This window comes from Myxine glutinosa, chromosome 10, assembly GCF_964187855.1.
Source record: "Myxine glutinosa chromosome 10, kmMyxGlut1.1, whole genome shotgun sequence".
Lineage (NCBI taxonomy): Eukaryota > Metazoa > Chordata > Myxini > Myxiniformes > Myxinidae > Myxine > Myxine glutinosa.
In genome coordinates this window covers 90,363,675-90,379,752 of record NC_136270.1, presented here as the reverse complement: position 1 = coordinate 90,379,752, position 16,078 = coordinate 90,363,675, and the positions used below count along the sequence as shown (strand labels likewise).

The following is a 16,078-nucleotide window of genomic DNA, read 5'->3' as shown; positions in this document are numbered from 1 at the left end:
GACCTGTAAGAATATTTGTGGGACAGAGCACAGAGAGAGCTGGGGGAGCAAGGCTCGAGAGGAGTCGGTGGAAGACAGAAAGACCACCAACCTGCCTGCGGTGAGTGAGTGAAAGGCCCTCGGAGTTAGCTTCATTCCAGGAGATTCCAATGATTCTGAAAGCTTTGGTTTCAACAGCGTGAAGCCGAGCGAGGTGTGAGGCAGGAGCACCAGCCCATAGGGGAGAGCAGTATTCCATTGAGCTGCAGATGAAAGCCTTGTATGTGGTGAGGAGCTCAGATGTGCCAAGGAAGGACTTCACATGAGGGAGAATGCCCAGTCGGCGACTGGCTTTGGAGGCCAGCTTGAAAATGTGTTTTTCCCAGGAAAGATCATGGCAGATTTTGAGACCCAAGAGATTGAGTGACAGAACTTCTTGGAGAGGTTTGTTGAGAAAGTAGATGGGAGGATTGTCCAGATGGTCTTTTCGAAGAGACATAGTGAGAGTGTGGGATTTGTCAGGATTGAAAGACATGTTCCACTTGTTTGACCAGTCTGTGATTTTGACCTGGTCTGCAGAGAGTGAGGAGGCTGCGGACTGCCAATCCGAGGGATGAGGTATGGAGCGGCAGAGAGTGGAGTCATCAGCAAAGAGATAGAGAGGATTTTCCAGAGAGTCAGAGAGATCATTGATGAAGACCATAAAAAGCACAGGGCCCAGAACACTTCCTTGGGGAACTCCAGCCTGAACAGGAAGGGGAGATGAGAGAAATCAATTCAGGGCCACACGTTGACTACGACCAGAGAGGAAGTCCGCAAGCCATGCGTGGAGATTTCCATGGATACCATAGGAGCAGTGTTTGGTGAGCAGAGCTGGGTGCCAGACCGTATCGAAGGCATGTGATATGTCAAGGGAGACAGCTCTGATTTCCTGTTTGACATTGAGGACCTCCATCCATTGTTGAGACAGCAGAAGCAGCATGTCCAGAGTAGTGTGACCTATTCTGAATCCAAATTGATGATCAGAGATCAAGCCATTGGAGAAGAGGAAGGATTTGATATCTGAAGCAATGATGGATTCCATGACTTTGCTGATGATTGGGAGCAGGCTGATTGGTCTGTCGTTGCAAGGATATGTTTTTGCACATTTTTGTGTACAGCGGTGATGTTGGCTGATTTCCAAGCTGAAGGCAGATGACCTTGAGCAAAAGAGAGGGTGAAGAGAACAGAGAGAGGGTGTGAAAGAGCGGCAGAGCAGGATTTTAGGACCCGTGGGCTGATGCTGTCTGGTTCAGTTGCAGAATCGGTCGAGAATTAACAGAAACTTGTCCACCTTGTCAGGAGAGAAGGACACAGAGTCCAGGAGCAACTGGGTACGGTGGGTACAGAGAGAGACGGGTTTGGAACACGAGATTTTGAGGCAAACACAGAGTTGAGGGATTCAGCTTTTTCACGTGCGTAGTCGGTTGTGTAGCCGTTTGAGGTAAGGGAGGGGATGGAGGGGGAACAAACACCAGAGGTTATAAACGTTAATTATAAAAGTTATAAAATTAAATTTTTTATAAAGTTACATTTATAAAAGTTAAAGAAGTTATAAAAGAAATTTAGTGTTATAAACAGCATTAGTGACTGTTTAAAAAGCTAATCATACGTGTTTGTGGTTTATAATATTTTTACTTCAGGCAGAGGTCATTGCTCCCACGAAAACGCCATGATAAGCTATTTATAAACGTTGACCCTTTGACCCTCTGCCTGCAACCCTCTTATGGTTAAACTGCCAAAGTCTAGGCTCTCTGCTCACCTTCACTCTTTCATTCCCCTTTTCTCCCGCCTCTGGAACAAACTCCCCCACTCCCTTCAATCCCACTCCTCCCTCCAGGTCTTTAAAACAGCTGTTCACCACCATCTCTTATCTTCCCCCATCGAAAACCTTGATCTTTTCTACCCCCGGTAATTCACCCCAGAGTCCTTGCAGTGTTCATATGTTTTAATCCTCTCCCACCTCCCCCCAAGTCCTCCCGATGTCCCTGCTCTCAAATGTTGTGTTTGTGTCCTTCCCCTTCTTCCCCCTCTCTTTTGTGTCCTCCCCCCTCTCTCCCCATCTTGTCTGCCGCTCCCCTTGTTTTTTGTGTTTTGTGTGTCGGTTTGTCTTTTTGTGTGATTAATGTTTGCTCTTTCACGAGCCTCGATCTTGTATACAAAAAAAACAAACAAAAAAAAAGAAACGTTGACGTTTGTTCAAGGGGGAAAAACCCCTTGGGGAGGTGGGATATTATTGGTATTAATTATGTTTTGTAATAACATTAATATTATGCTATTATCGTTAGTTTTGTTATTAGAAGCGGCCTTGGAAAAACGCCACGATAAAGCTAACTTAACATTGACATGCAGTCACGTGAAAAGGTAAGTACACCCCATGTAAAGTTTTGACTTTTTCAACATATTTCAACATACAGCTATTTGATCTTCATTTCAACAATATTGATAGATAAAGGTGATATAATATAACAAATATGATGAAACATTTACATTTTGTAGTCAATTGTATAATTTAAATAAACATAAATGCAAATTTCGCATGTGGAAAAAGTAAGTACACCCTTGGCTCTAATAGTTGGTATTGCCCCCTTTGGCAGAAACAACCTCAAGTAGGCGTTTCTTATAACTGTCTACCAGTCTCTGACATCGACTGGGAGAAATTTCTGCCCACTCCTCCATGCAGAATTCTTTCAGCTGTGCGATGTTTGAGGGGTTTCTTGCATGCACAGCTCGTTTCAAATAGCCCCACAACATCTCGATGGGATTTAGATCCGGGCTTTGACTTGGCCATTCCATAACCCTCCATTTCTTTCTTTTCAGCCATTCCTTGGTGGATTTACAGGTATGTTTAGGGTCATTGTCATGTTGCAAGGTCCACCTTCGGTTGAGCTTCAACTTGCCGACAGATGGCCTCACATTATCCTCAAGCACCCTCTGGTTCAATGAAGAATTCATAGTGGATTCTATGATGGTGAGCTGCCGAGGCCCTGATGCAGCAAAGCTGCCCCAAACCATAATATTTCCACCACCATGCTTTACAGTTTATATCAGGTTCTTATGGTCAAATGCTGTCTTTGGTTTTCGCCAAACATGTCTTATGGTGCTGTGGCCAAATAGCTCTACCTTTGACTCATCTGTCCAGAGCACATTGTTCCAGAAGTGCTGGTCTTTGCTGAGGTGTTCATTGGCAAACTTTAGTCTTGCCCTGATGTTCTTTCTGGACAGCAAAGGTTTCCTCCTGGCACACCTCCCATGTAGATCAAATTTGTGCAGCCTCTTTCTAATGGTAGACTCATGCACTTTGACATCTACAGTGGCAAGAGCGACCTGTAGGTCCCGTGATGACGTTCTCGGGTTCTTAGAGACTTCTTTCAGCATCTTGCGGTCTGCTCTCGGGCTGAACTTGCTGGGGCGGCCTGGCCTGAACAAGTTGGCAGTTGTTTGGAATCTTCTCCACTTGCAGATGATCTTCCGGACAGTCGAATGATTGATTTCAAATTGTTTGGAGATCTTTTTAAATCCCTTCCCAGACTTGTAGGCATCTATAACCTTCTTTCTGAAGGCTTCAGAGAGCTCTTTTGATCTAGGCATGGTGATGCCGCACACTTCAACAACAAAGAGCAAACCAAACGAAATGTCTGAGGTTTAAATAAGACAGGTTCCTCCAAGATCCTCTCTAACGATGTTCTAATCATTTGCACCTGAGCTGGTGCACCTCATTCTAATTTTAGGTATTTGAAGCAGTGATAAATGTAGGGGTGTACTTACTTTTTCCACATGTGAAATTTGCATTTATGTTTATTTAAATTATACAATGGACTCCAAAATGTAAATGTTTTATGATATTTGATATATTATATCACCTTTATCTATCAATATTGTTGAAATGAAGATCAAATAGCTGTATGTTGAAATATGTTGAAAAAGTCAAAACTTTACATGGGGTGTACTTACCTTTTCACGTGACTGTACACCTCAACATGCAACCCCATTGACGGCAATGGTGGGGAAAACCCGCTCAGGGGAGAAAACCCCCTTGGGGAGGGGGGAAAATGAATGTTCTACAACCTTCATTATGTAACCCTTAGTCATCCTGTTAAGTTTGGTTGAGATTGGATAAGTAACGACGGAATGTATCGCGGTCAAAAAATCATCAGACAGACAGACAGACGCTATATTGCGTATTTTAGTATGATTATGTTGGCTGTTTTCCAACCAGATGGAAGATGACCTTTGCCAAATTATAGGGTGAAAAAGGTCGAAAGAGGATGTGCAAGGGCAACAAAAGCAGGTTTTTAGGGCATGCAAGCTGATGCTGTCCGGTCCAGTTGCAGAGTCTGAGTCTTGGGTTGAAAATAATCTCAGGTGCAAAAGACAGACTCCAGGAGCAGTTGGGTTATGGCAGGGAAGGATGGGTACAGAGAGCAGGAGGTTGGGGAGACCTGAGCGATGAAACAATTATGGAACCAGTCCATGAAGATTGCTGCCATCACCCAGGCTTTCCTGTTGGCCCTCCAAAACATGGGCAGAGTTTGCTTGTTCTTACCCTTGAGAGCACACGGGTTCAGGGAACGGTACAACATCATGGGTATCAGCGTGAAGTCCGCTTTTGCGTTTGCGCAGAGGAGAAGAGATACCCGGTCCTTGGCAGCCTTCAATCCTGATGCTGTCTCCTCACGCTTCGAGATGAAAGTTCTCGTTGGAATCTTTTTCCAGAAGAGGCCCGGTTTCATCACCATTGAGCACCTGCTCTGGGAGGTGTCCTTTCTTGTTGAGCAGGGAACGCTTTTGCCGCTTTGTGGTCCACGGAGGCAACACTCCCCTGTGAGCTTCATATTTTTCAGGCAGTACCGCTCCTTGAAACGATTGAACCATGCCCTGCTTGTAGTGAATGAAGTCGCGCTGCATGTATCATCATCGCTCGGCGCATCACTCGTGCTGGCAGCACCCACGCCAGTGACAGACAGATGACTGTAAATTAATTTGGCCTTTTCACGAATGAGAGGCCAACTCAAAGGCATACTCTTCTGCATGTTGTCCTTAATCCATATGCTGAGAGCCTTCTCCATCCTTTCAATGTGGACATTCCGGACATGGGTGACCACCTTCGTGCTTGACACTGTAATGCCTGCCCACAGAGGCCGCACTCTCTCCTCTTGAAAGCTAGTCGAGCAGCTCCACTTTCTGGCTCGGGCTCATCACTTTCTTCTGCCTCTTGGTTGGCGACGCATCTCCTGCACTGGTCTTGCACTTGGGAGCCATGATTGAACGATGAGCAGAGCGAGTCAAAAACGCAGGTCAAAACAACGAGATGAGAAGAATGCTTGAGACCCAAGACGCAGTCGGTATATTAACGAATGTGGGTAGCTGCGGGAGGGGTGAGTACGCCGCACATTGTTTGTGCTATCGGATGATGCTATATTGAGCCTATCTTCTAATTTCAATAATTGATTTCATGAAGCGTTTTCATTCTTCAACTCGTGGGGTTGACATGTTTACACAGCTGATGGAACATCCCGCAAAGCGTTTTCGTTGTGCGTAACATCTCTGATGATGCTATGCAGCTAATTTCAATAATAGATTTAATGAAGCACTTGCATTCTATAATTCGCAGGGTTCTGGTGGAACATCCCATGAAGCTCTCGATTATAGTGCGTGTGGCTAAAATTTGCGGCCGTGAAAGCCATGAAAACGCAAAGCACACGGCCGCGAATGTAGAAGCAGGTGCAGGTCATCCTCGTGGCTCGTAGATGTTTTTTTTGAGTTTGTCCAACTGCTTTGTGCATGGCTGGTAAAAGATGGGTTTTATAACTGTCAAGCTGGTAGCTCGTGAAAAAAAAAAAAAAAACTTTTGCGCCCCCCGAAAAACTGCGAATTCGCAGGACACGGCCGTGAATGTAAAAATAACCTGCAAATTTGCAAGACACTTTTCCACAAATAGAGAAACAGGTCGCATTTTATCAATTGTGAACACATGAAACCCGCGAATTGCGGAACCACGAATAGCGGTGTTCAACTGTACATTCTTTTCAAATTGCCCTCTTTCTTTTTAGCTCACCTGGAACGTAGTTCCCGGAGCTTATGCGATGGCGCGTTGTTAGTCCGTAAACACTTGCAACTTCTTCTCCAAAACCGCTGATGGGTTTGTGACCAAACTTTGCACAAATTATATTTGTTATGTTGTGACTAAAATTTGTTCATGGCATTAAAAAGATCGGGGTCTTCAGGGATCTGCAGGGGCTCAAAAATTTGTCCAGGTTTGACCCCCCATCCCTCCAGCACCCCCTCGCCGCACCCCCACCTTTAAAAAAATAGGTATTTGCCTTCTTTTAGAATACAAACACGATTTCGATGAAATTTGACCACAACCTTCGCCACCTGTGATGTACCAATGTTTGTTGAAGGCATTAGTAACATTGGGGTCTGAGGAGGTATGTGGGGTGGGGGAGTCACCCCCCCAAAATAGGTATTTTTTGTTTGTTTGTTTCAAGTCTTATGATTACGTTGGTATGATTCTACATGTTGCCCTGTTTTCTAGCAACCATTGAAATTGCCATTCAAAATGATTTTCGCCTCTCTCCCTCTCTCTCCTCTCTCTCTCCTCTCTCTCCTCTCTCTCCTCTCTCCCCTCTCTCTCCTCTCTTTCCTCTCTCTTCTCATTAGGTATTGCGTCAAAATTTAATGACATCATTTTCGAGCTTTTGTTTGCAATGTACCTTTCTTTTTCTGTATAGTCATACTTCATGTCTCTGAAATAAATTGAAAATGTTCATATCTATGTAATGATGTGTAAGGAAATATAAATAAGGTCGTGTAAACCATGAAATATGATGCATACTTTCATCTACTTTTCCAGGCATTTATCCGCCCATTCCGGGAACACCACATCGACCCAACTGCAATTACACGTCATGACTGGATCGAGACCAACGGTGATAACTGCATGCTCACATTGCTGCCCATGACTGTCATGGCTTACAGTTTCGCCACCATGTCAGCAGGTTTGCCAAAATGGGTTTGGGCTTCAATCTCTTTCCTTTTACTTGTTTTTTTTCAATTATTATTATCGTTTTTGGGTTGTTTGTTTTTCTTGCATCTTCATAGAAAAGCTGGTGTTGGCTTAATGGTTAAGGTGGCTGGCAAAGGACTTTCGGGTCCTGAGTTTGACCCCCTGTTGTGTCGTTAAAATAACACCAGATGGGTTGACTCAGCCTGTCATCCTTCCGAGATCGGGAAAATAAGTACCAGCTCACTGGAATGAATGAGCCATACGAATATCCTGTGTCAGAGTTGCGACACATCTTGGATTATGCACAACAGATGATGAAAAAGTTAATGTTTTATGCTATTTTTTTCATGAATAAAGAGTCATTCAGAACATAAAATGAAGTATTCTTTTCCTGTGTTAACAACATAAAATTAGGTTTCTTTTCTTGAGTTATTATTTTTGTTTTGTATGCATCTGTGGCTGACCATCATATTCTGGGTGCAGAGCTGTGCTACTGATGCAGTGCCCCAGTTATCAGTATGCTGGTACTCATTTTGCCGACTTTGGAAGGATGACAGACTGAGTCAACCCACTTGGTGTTATTTCAAGACCATCAGATCATAAGCCAGCCACGTTAACCGTTAAGCCAACACCAGGCTTCTATTCCTGTATGAAGAACATAGAATAAAGTTGTTCTTTTTGAGTTAAGATCCTTTACCTTACCCTTTAATAATAGTGATTTTCAACTTTATCTAATGATGCGATCGGAATGGTGAAGATGGCTACGATAAAGCCGAGTTGATGAAGATGATCAGTACCTACCCATAATGGCCACCTCCTCTTCACCTCGAAAAACATGCCACACCCTCTCATACTATATATATATCGATATATTGCATGGTTCTTGGAAGTATTATGAAGACTATTTGTTTTATGCAATCTTTGAGTATATATTATAATTAAGCGATATTGAGCGATAAAGTTATTGGAGCATGGAATGAAGGTATTGGAAAGGGTGTTGGAGAGGAGGATAAGGAAGAAGGTGAAGATCGACGAAATGCAGTTTGGATTTATGCCAGTGTTACGGATCCCGGATTTAGAGGAGTTACTATTCATGTCATTGCTTATTAATGTTTATTCTATTAAAGGTTGTGGTTAAAGGGTTAGAGAGGCTCCGGATAACAGGAGACCGGAAACGGGATAGTGAACCGGAAGAAGAAAAAGACACGAGGTCCGGGAGAAGCGGCGATCTTCTTCTTCCTCGCCCATCTCCGACGCGAGCGGTGTCGATATTGAGCAGCGTGGGGGACGCTGTGTTTGAAAGCCCGTCTGGCGAAAGGAGTTACCTGCGCAGGGTAATTACCAATTACACGTCAAGTTGCCGTGGGTTCGGGCACGGAACCAAGCGTCCGGCACAGTTCGCCTCAACGTCTACAAGGACGCGTACGGGTCGCACCTTGGGCCTCGCGCGCTTTGCAAGCCGCGCTTTGCTTTGCCCGCTTTGCTTTGCAAGGAGGTGTGCACTGCAGCAGCTGTTCCCGGTACGCGACGTGCACGTTTGGAACACGTCAGCCAGGGGTTCGTTCAACCGCCCGTGTGCGGAGAAGTCGACCTTCACCTTGGTCTGGAGGGGCCCAGAGACATTGTGAGGGACAGTGACCATTGAGGGGTCATGAGTGGGGAAAGGGGGGAAATTTATGAGATGGCCATCTTAGTAAGATTGTTGAAGGATTGTTGATTGCAGATGATGGATGGAGAATATATTATTAAGTAATCCGGATCCTTGGTGTGGGGTTTCTTATTGACTTGAATTATTGTGTATTTCATATTGATTGCGCTACGAAAGCGTATAAATCAGATATCTTTCTGGCGGGGTCCTCCCACGGTCCGGGGGTCACCAAGACCAGGTAGTTACCGGGAGGACCACGTAACACCAGGAAGAGGAACGACAGACGTGCTCTTTATTGTGAGGCAGTTGCAGGAGAAGTACATGGAGAAGAGGAAGAAGTTTTTTCTTGGGTTTGTTGATCTGGAGAAAGCATTCGATAGGGTTCCATGCGAAGTATTGACATGGGCAATGAGGAAGTTAGAAGTGGAGGAATGGTTGATCAGAGTAGTGATGGCAATGTACAAAAGAGCGCGCACAGCTGTAAGGACGAAGGACGGGAACAGTGGTGAGTTTGAGGTGAAGGTGGGAGTGCATCAGGGGTCGGTACTAAGTCCTCTACTATTTGTAGCTGTGATGGAGGTGCTGGCTCAGAACGTAAAGGAGGGTTTACCGTGGGAGTTGTATGCAGATGATCTGGTGTTGATTGCGGAAAGTATAGATAGACTGAAGGAGAAGATGAACAAGTGGAAGGAATGTATGGAGACAAAAGGTCTGACGGTGAATATCGGAAAGACGAAGGTGATGGCAAGTGATAAAGCATGTGGTGAGGTGGAAAGAACTGGGAAGTGGCCATGTGCTGTGTGCAGGAAGGGTGTCAGAGTGAACTCCATTCAATGTACAATGTGCGCTGAGTGGGTTCATCAAAAATGCAGTGGTCTGAGAGGGTCATTAACCAGTGTGGCAGCAACATTCAAATGTAAGGTGTGCACAGAGTGAGCTGCAGATGGAGGAAATGTTGAGTTGGATCTTGGACACGGCGTGAAGCTGGAAGGTGTGAAAACATTTTGCTACCTCGGAGACATGCTGAATGGAGAAGGTGGATCAGACTCGGCAACGGTTGCTAGAGTGAGATGTGCATGGAAGTTTCGGGAACTGAGTGGTGTGCTGATTAGGAGGGGAGTGTCGTTGAAGCTGAAGGGAAAGGTGTATGCTGCATGTGTGAGAAGTGTTATGATTTATGGGAGCGAGACATGGGTAATGAACGTAGAGCAGCAACGAAGGCTGGAAAGGGTGGAAATGCGAATGGTTCGATGGATGTGCGGAGTATCATTGAGAGAGAGGAAGACAAATGATGAATTGCGAAAGATGATGGGAATAGAGCCTGTGATTGATGCTGTGAAGAGGAACAGGTTGAAATGGTTTGGTCATGTGTTGAGGAAGGATGAAAGTGACTGGTTGAGAAGAGTGATGGAAATAAATGTAGAAGGAAGTAGAGGACGGGGTAGACCGAGAAAGACTTGGCTGAAGATGGTGGAAGAAGAAATACGGGCAAGGGGGTTAACAAGGAGAGATGCAGAAAATAGGGCAAAATGGAGAAGATTGTCATGGGGACCGCAAGGCTAACCCCCGCTCCAACAGGGAAAATGGCCTTAAAATGCATGTTGTTGTCGTTGTTGTTGTTTAAATATATAATTAAATTTGAATGAAGGTTTAAACTTTTAAAGGTGTATAAATAAAATTGATTCTGGGTTTGACCACCATTTTCCCCAGCAGCTATTACCTCACCTTATCAAACACATTACATTAGTTATTTGTGCCTGTTTTTTTTGTTTTTTTTTTGTTTTTATACAAGAGCGAGGCTCGTGAAAGAGCTAACATTAGTCACACAGAAAGACAAACCGACACATAAAACATATAACATGGGGAGCGGTAGACAAGATGGGGCGAGAGGGGGAGGAACACAAACACAACATCTGAGAGCAGGGACATCGAGAGATCTGTGGGAGGGAGAGGGCTTTGGGGGGGGGAGCATGGGAAGGGGAGGTGGGAGAGGTATAAAACATATGGACACTGCCAGGACTTCCAGGAAAGAAGTTGGAATTTCAAACAAGGTGGATCTGGGGTGAATTAGTGGGGGTAGAAAAGATCAAGGTTTTGGATGGGGAAAGATAAGAGATGGTGGTGAACAGCTGTTTTAAAGACCTGGAGGGAGGAGTGGGATTGAAGGGAGTGAGGGAGTTTGTTCCAGAGGCGGGAGAAAAGAGGAATGAAAGAGTGAAGGTGAGCAGAGAGCCGAGATTTCGGCAGTTTAACCATCAGAGGGTTGCTGGCAGATCTTGTGCGACCTGTAGGAATATTTGGGGGACAAAGCACAGAGAGAGCTGGGGGAGCAAGGCCAGAGAGGAGTCGGTAGAAGACAGAAAGACCACCTACCTGTCTGCGGTGAGTGAGTGAAAGGCAGTTTTTGTCCTTTGACAGTGTCATAAAGGACAGTTTGTGTCCTTTATGACGTTCGTAAAAACTACGTTTCCTGTTTGGAATGATTTTCAATTTTGTTTGACTGCCAGGCAGGTAAACAGAGTAAAACAAGTTATCTCACTCCAGATTGACATTGCGAATGCTTTTTGAGGGCCTTGGTTTACACGGCATCAAGAAGTGCAAGGCGTGAGGTAGTGGTGCCAGCCCAAAGGGGTGAGCAGTACTCCCTCAAGCTGCAGATAAAAGCCATGTCAGATGATAAAAGTTGAGATTTGCCAAGGAGACTTTGCCCAATCAGCGGTTGGCTTTGGAGGCAAATCTCGATGTATGGTTTACCCAAAAAGATCATTGCTGATGAAGTCAAAAAGTTTGAGTGACTGAACTTCTTCAAGACGTTTGTTAAACAAGGGAGTATCTGGGAGGGTTTGCTGGACAGTCCTTAGAGAGAGAGAGAGAGAGACAGAGACAGGACTAGAGATAGTATGAGATTTGTCAAGGTTGAAAGATTCCTAGTGTTGGACCAGCTTGTGATTCTGTCAAGGTTTCCAAGGGAAGACGCTGCAACGTTGCTACCTGAAGTATGAGGAATGCTACATCAACATGGAATAATCGCCAAAAAGATGAGCAGCATTTTCCAGAGAGTTAAAGATTTTTGAAGATAAGTCACAGGGCTGGGCCCAGAACTGCCTTGGGGCGCTCCAGCCTCGATAGATGAGGACCCCGTTGCGAGCCACGTGCTGACTAACCATGGAAGGAGTCAGTAATGAGGTGTCCTTGAATTCTGTGGGCAGAGAATTTGGAGAGCAAGGTGAGCTTTGACAGTCATATGCTCAGATGTGTCCAGAGAGACGGCCCTGATCTTGTCTTTCTCCATCCATTGTTGGAAGAGCAGAAGCAGCATGTCATTCATGGAGTAACCTAGTCTGAATCCAAACTGATAATCTGAGATCAGTCCTTTGGATAACAGGAAAGGTTTGATGTCAACTGTGAAAGATGGGTTCCTTGACTTTGCTTATAATTGGAGGTAATTGAATAGGTCTGTAGTTAAGAGGATCTGTTTTTGCACCATGTTTGTGTATTGCAGTGATGTTTGCTGATGTCCAAGTACATGGAAGATGTCTCGAGCAAATTTTTGGGTAAACAGAGCAGAAACAGGATGTGCAAGAGCGGCAGAGCAGGTTGATAAGATTGGTGTGCTGATGCTGTCTGGGTCTGTTGTGGAATCGGTGTGTAGGATTGCCAGAAACTCCTCCACATTCTCAAGTGAGAAAGACAGTGTATAGGAGCAATTTGGGAATGAGGATAGGGTAGGGTAGGTACGGAGTGAGGGGTTCGGTACGTGAAAGGCAGCAAACAAAATTGAGGCAATTGGCCTTTACTCGAGCAGAGTCTCGTGTGGTGACCTTTGAGGTGAAGGAAAGAATGGAGGGTTTGGGGGAAACGGACTTGATTACGTGTGCCACCCAGATTTTTGAGGAAGGAGACATTTAATGTTCAGCCTTACTGTTGGGCAGGTGTAATTTTCTGACTTTCCCAAGAGTGGACACATGTGTTGTGGACTTTGTGGAATTATCTGAGGTTACCTTCAGTCAGATTTACCTTCCAGGAAGACTAGGGATGGTGTTTAAAGGCATCTGCCTCACTGCAGGGTTCCGATGTACCATGGGTATGATAACTGCAGATATTGAAGGAATCTCTACATAGAGGAGAGCAGATTTGTGTGGAAGAATTCCCAAGCTGCATTAGTATCGGTGGTAGTGGAGATAGAATACCAGTCCTGAAGTCAGAGGGCAGCTTGCAGTCCCTGCCAGTCATCCTGAGTGAACTAAAGTACCAGACTCCAGCACTGAGGCCGCTCTCTGATGATAGCCAGAGATCTTCACTCTCACAGGCACATGGTCAAATGAACCAAATGGAACAGTGGAGGAAAAGGAGACATTGCAAAGGAAAGGGGGGGGGGGGGGGGGGGGGGAGTGAGGGAGGAAATTAAAATGTCTTGTTTGTGGAATGTTTTGAGTAACTAACAGTGATCTATGGCTCGTAATGGAGATTGTATGTTTATCACATACAGCACAAAGACATTACTACATACGCTACATGGACAAAATTATGTGAACACCCGAACATCACAGCCGTATGTGCTTGTTGAACATCTCATTCCAAAATCCTGGGCATTAATATGGAGTTGGTCCCCCCTTTGCTGCTATAACAGCATCCACTCTTCTGGGAAGGCTTTCCACTAGATGTTGGAACATTGCTGCGGGGATTTGCTTCCATTCAGCCACAAGAGCATTAGTGACGTAGGGCACTGATGTTGGGTGATTAGGCCTGGCTCGCAGTCGGCGTTCCAATTCATCCCAAAGATGTTTCATGGAGTTGAGGTCAGGGCTCTGTGGCAGGACAGTCAAGTTCTTCCACACCGATCTTGACAAACCATTTCTGTATGGACCTCGCTTTGTGCACGGGGCATTGTCATGCTGAGACAGGAAAGGGCCTTCCCCAAACTGTTGCCGTAAAGTTGGAAGCACACAATCGTCTAGAATGTCATTGTATGCTGTAGCGTTAAGATATCCCTTCACTGGAACTAAGGGGCCAAGCCCGAACCATGAAAAACAGCCCAGACCATTATTCCTCCTCCACCAAACTTTACAGTTGGCACTATGCATTTAGGCAGGTAGCGTTCTCCTGGCAGCCGACAAACCCAAATTCATCCATCGGACTGCCAGATGGTGAAGCATGATTCGTCACTCCAGAGAACGCGTTTCCACTGCCCCAGAGTCCAATGGCGGTGAGCTTTACACCACTCCAGCCGACGTCTGGCATTGCGCATGGTGATCTTAGGCTTGTGTGCGGCTGCTCGGTCATGGAAACCCATTTCATGAAGCTCCCGACAAACAGTTGTTGTGCTGACATTGCTTTCAGAGGCAGTTTGGAACTCAGTAGTGAGTATTGCAACTGAGGACAGACGATTTTTATGCGCTTCGCGATTCAGCACTCGGCGGTCCTGTTCTGTGAGCTTGTGTGGCCTACCACTTCGTGGCTGAGCTGTTGTTGCTCCGAGACGTTTCCATTTCACAATAGCAACATTTGCAGTTGATCGGGGCAGCACCAGCAGGACAGAAATTTGATGAACTGACTTGTTGGAAAGGTGGCATCCTATGACGGTGCCACGTTGAAGGTCACTGAGCTCTTCAGTACGGCTCATTCTACTGCCAATGTTTGTCTATGGAGATTGCATTGCTGTGTGTTTGATTATATATACCTGTCAGCAATGGGTGTGGCTGAAACAGCCGAATCCACTAATTGGAAGCGGTGTCCGCATCCTTTTCGCCATGTAGTGTATCGGTGCACTTCACATGGATTGCAAAGACCTAAACAGATTGGCCAAATATTGTTAGTTATGAGTCATAGACCACTGTTAGTTACTCAAAACCGATATTGTTAGTTACTCTGTGGGCTGACAAATGGCCTGGAGTTACGCACACTCGCCTCTGAATTGTCTAACCTGGGTTTGAATCCTGACCAGCTATAAACTCATTGTGGAGTTTCACAGGAAAGGTGATTCATCAATGTGTGCATCGTCCCTCAGCTGGACATTAAATGGACATCCCATCTGTCAGCATTAGTTGGTAGAGGTTAAAGATCCCATGGTGTCCTTTGAGAAGTGTAAGCGAGCAATCACTGGCACCATGAAAAATTACAAATTCCTGCTCTAACCTACAGGGGGCACAGCAGCGCCCTCAGCCAATGACGCCACCGCGCATCCTTGTGCTGCATATTAAAACAATTTGCTCTGTAACCGATAACTTACACTGACCAACCCCCTAATGTGGGGAAATCTCCCTGTGTGCTCCCCTCTCCCCTCCCCCCCCCCCCCCCCCCCGCCCCTTGTCTCCCGCTCACTTTATTATATGCTACTATGTGTTCTTGTACGAGCCTCGACCAAGTATACAAAACAAAGTCGTTAGAGTAGTTGTCATCGTAGTGTAACTGATGGCTTGTCTTTCCAATTATGATCCATCATAACACCTTCTGTCTTTTGCCACCTCCCCCACCCTCCTTTCTTTCCCTTTTTGTGCCTGTAGTGCAGCTCGAGGCAAGGCATGTCTGGAGCTGCTTTGTCTACGTGCTGGCCGTCTTTGTGACGCTTACCAACCAGATCCACAAGTGGTCTCACACGTATTACGGCCTACCACAAGCTGTTGAGTTGCTGCAGAAATGGCACCTCATCCTTCCAAGGCGGCACCACCGCATTCACCATGTTTCTCCACATGAGACCTACTTTTGCATCACCACTGGTAGGAAAACCAGCCGATGTTTGGACATAGTCTTCTTATTATGTAATCAAAGGCAAAAAGAAAATTGCTCCCGTGTCCGAAAGAAGCAGTTCAGTTTGTCATTTTTAATATGAAATAGGCAAAGCCTAGAAACGAACGAAACCCCTTTAGAATCACCCTTTGTAACCCTCTTGTGGACACACATGGTGGGTTAGACCCACCTTCAGAACACATGGTGGGTTAGATAGGTTCTTAATTTTTGACGAACAGAAAGGCATTGCGAACTATTGAAGCGGCTTCACCGATTTGAAAAAAGCCGACCCTAAAATAGTTTCCTAACTGGCCATAAATGTTTTTTATTTAGTTATTCTTGATTTATTTTTGAAGTTGAATGATTCTAAATTACTGTATGTAATTTGGGGTCTTTCTTTCTCTGTCTGTTTTGTTGACCATGATACATTCGGTCATACTTATCCAAACTCAACCATACTTGCTAGGGGGATTAAGGGTCACATGACTGAGGTTTTGCAGACTCAACTTGCCCCTCTCCCCAAGTGGGATTTTCACCTCGGACAAACTCTGGTAAGATGTACAAATAGTTCAGCGTGGTGTTTCATGGAGCACACCTACCGGATATAAAAAATATTATCACCACAAACTATTCGGTCAATTCTGTCTCGCATACAAATACCTTTTTAAACAGTTGCT

At 45.3% G+C, this 16,078-nt stretch overlaps 1 protein-coding gene across 2 annotated transcripts in view; it reads left to right on the top strand.

The window, feature by feature from the left end:
• Positions 1-16,078, top strand: part of PEDS1 (plasmanylethanolamine desaturase 1) — a 74,986-nt gene that overhangs the window by 20,726 nt on the left and 38,182 nt on the right. The window contains exons 5-6 of one of the 2 annotated variants that reach the window (XM_078785874.1): positions 6,875-7,019; positions 15,179-15,391. In XM_078785874.1, the coding sequence (XP_078642000.1) occupies positions 6,875-7,019; positions 15,179-15,391 (358 nt within the window). The remainder of the gene's footprint in view (positions 1-6,874; positions 7,020-15,178; positions 15,392-16,078) is intronic. The other variant, XM_078785875.1, reaches the window with a different exon arrangement.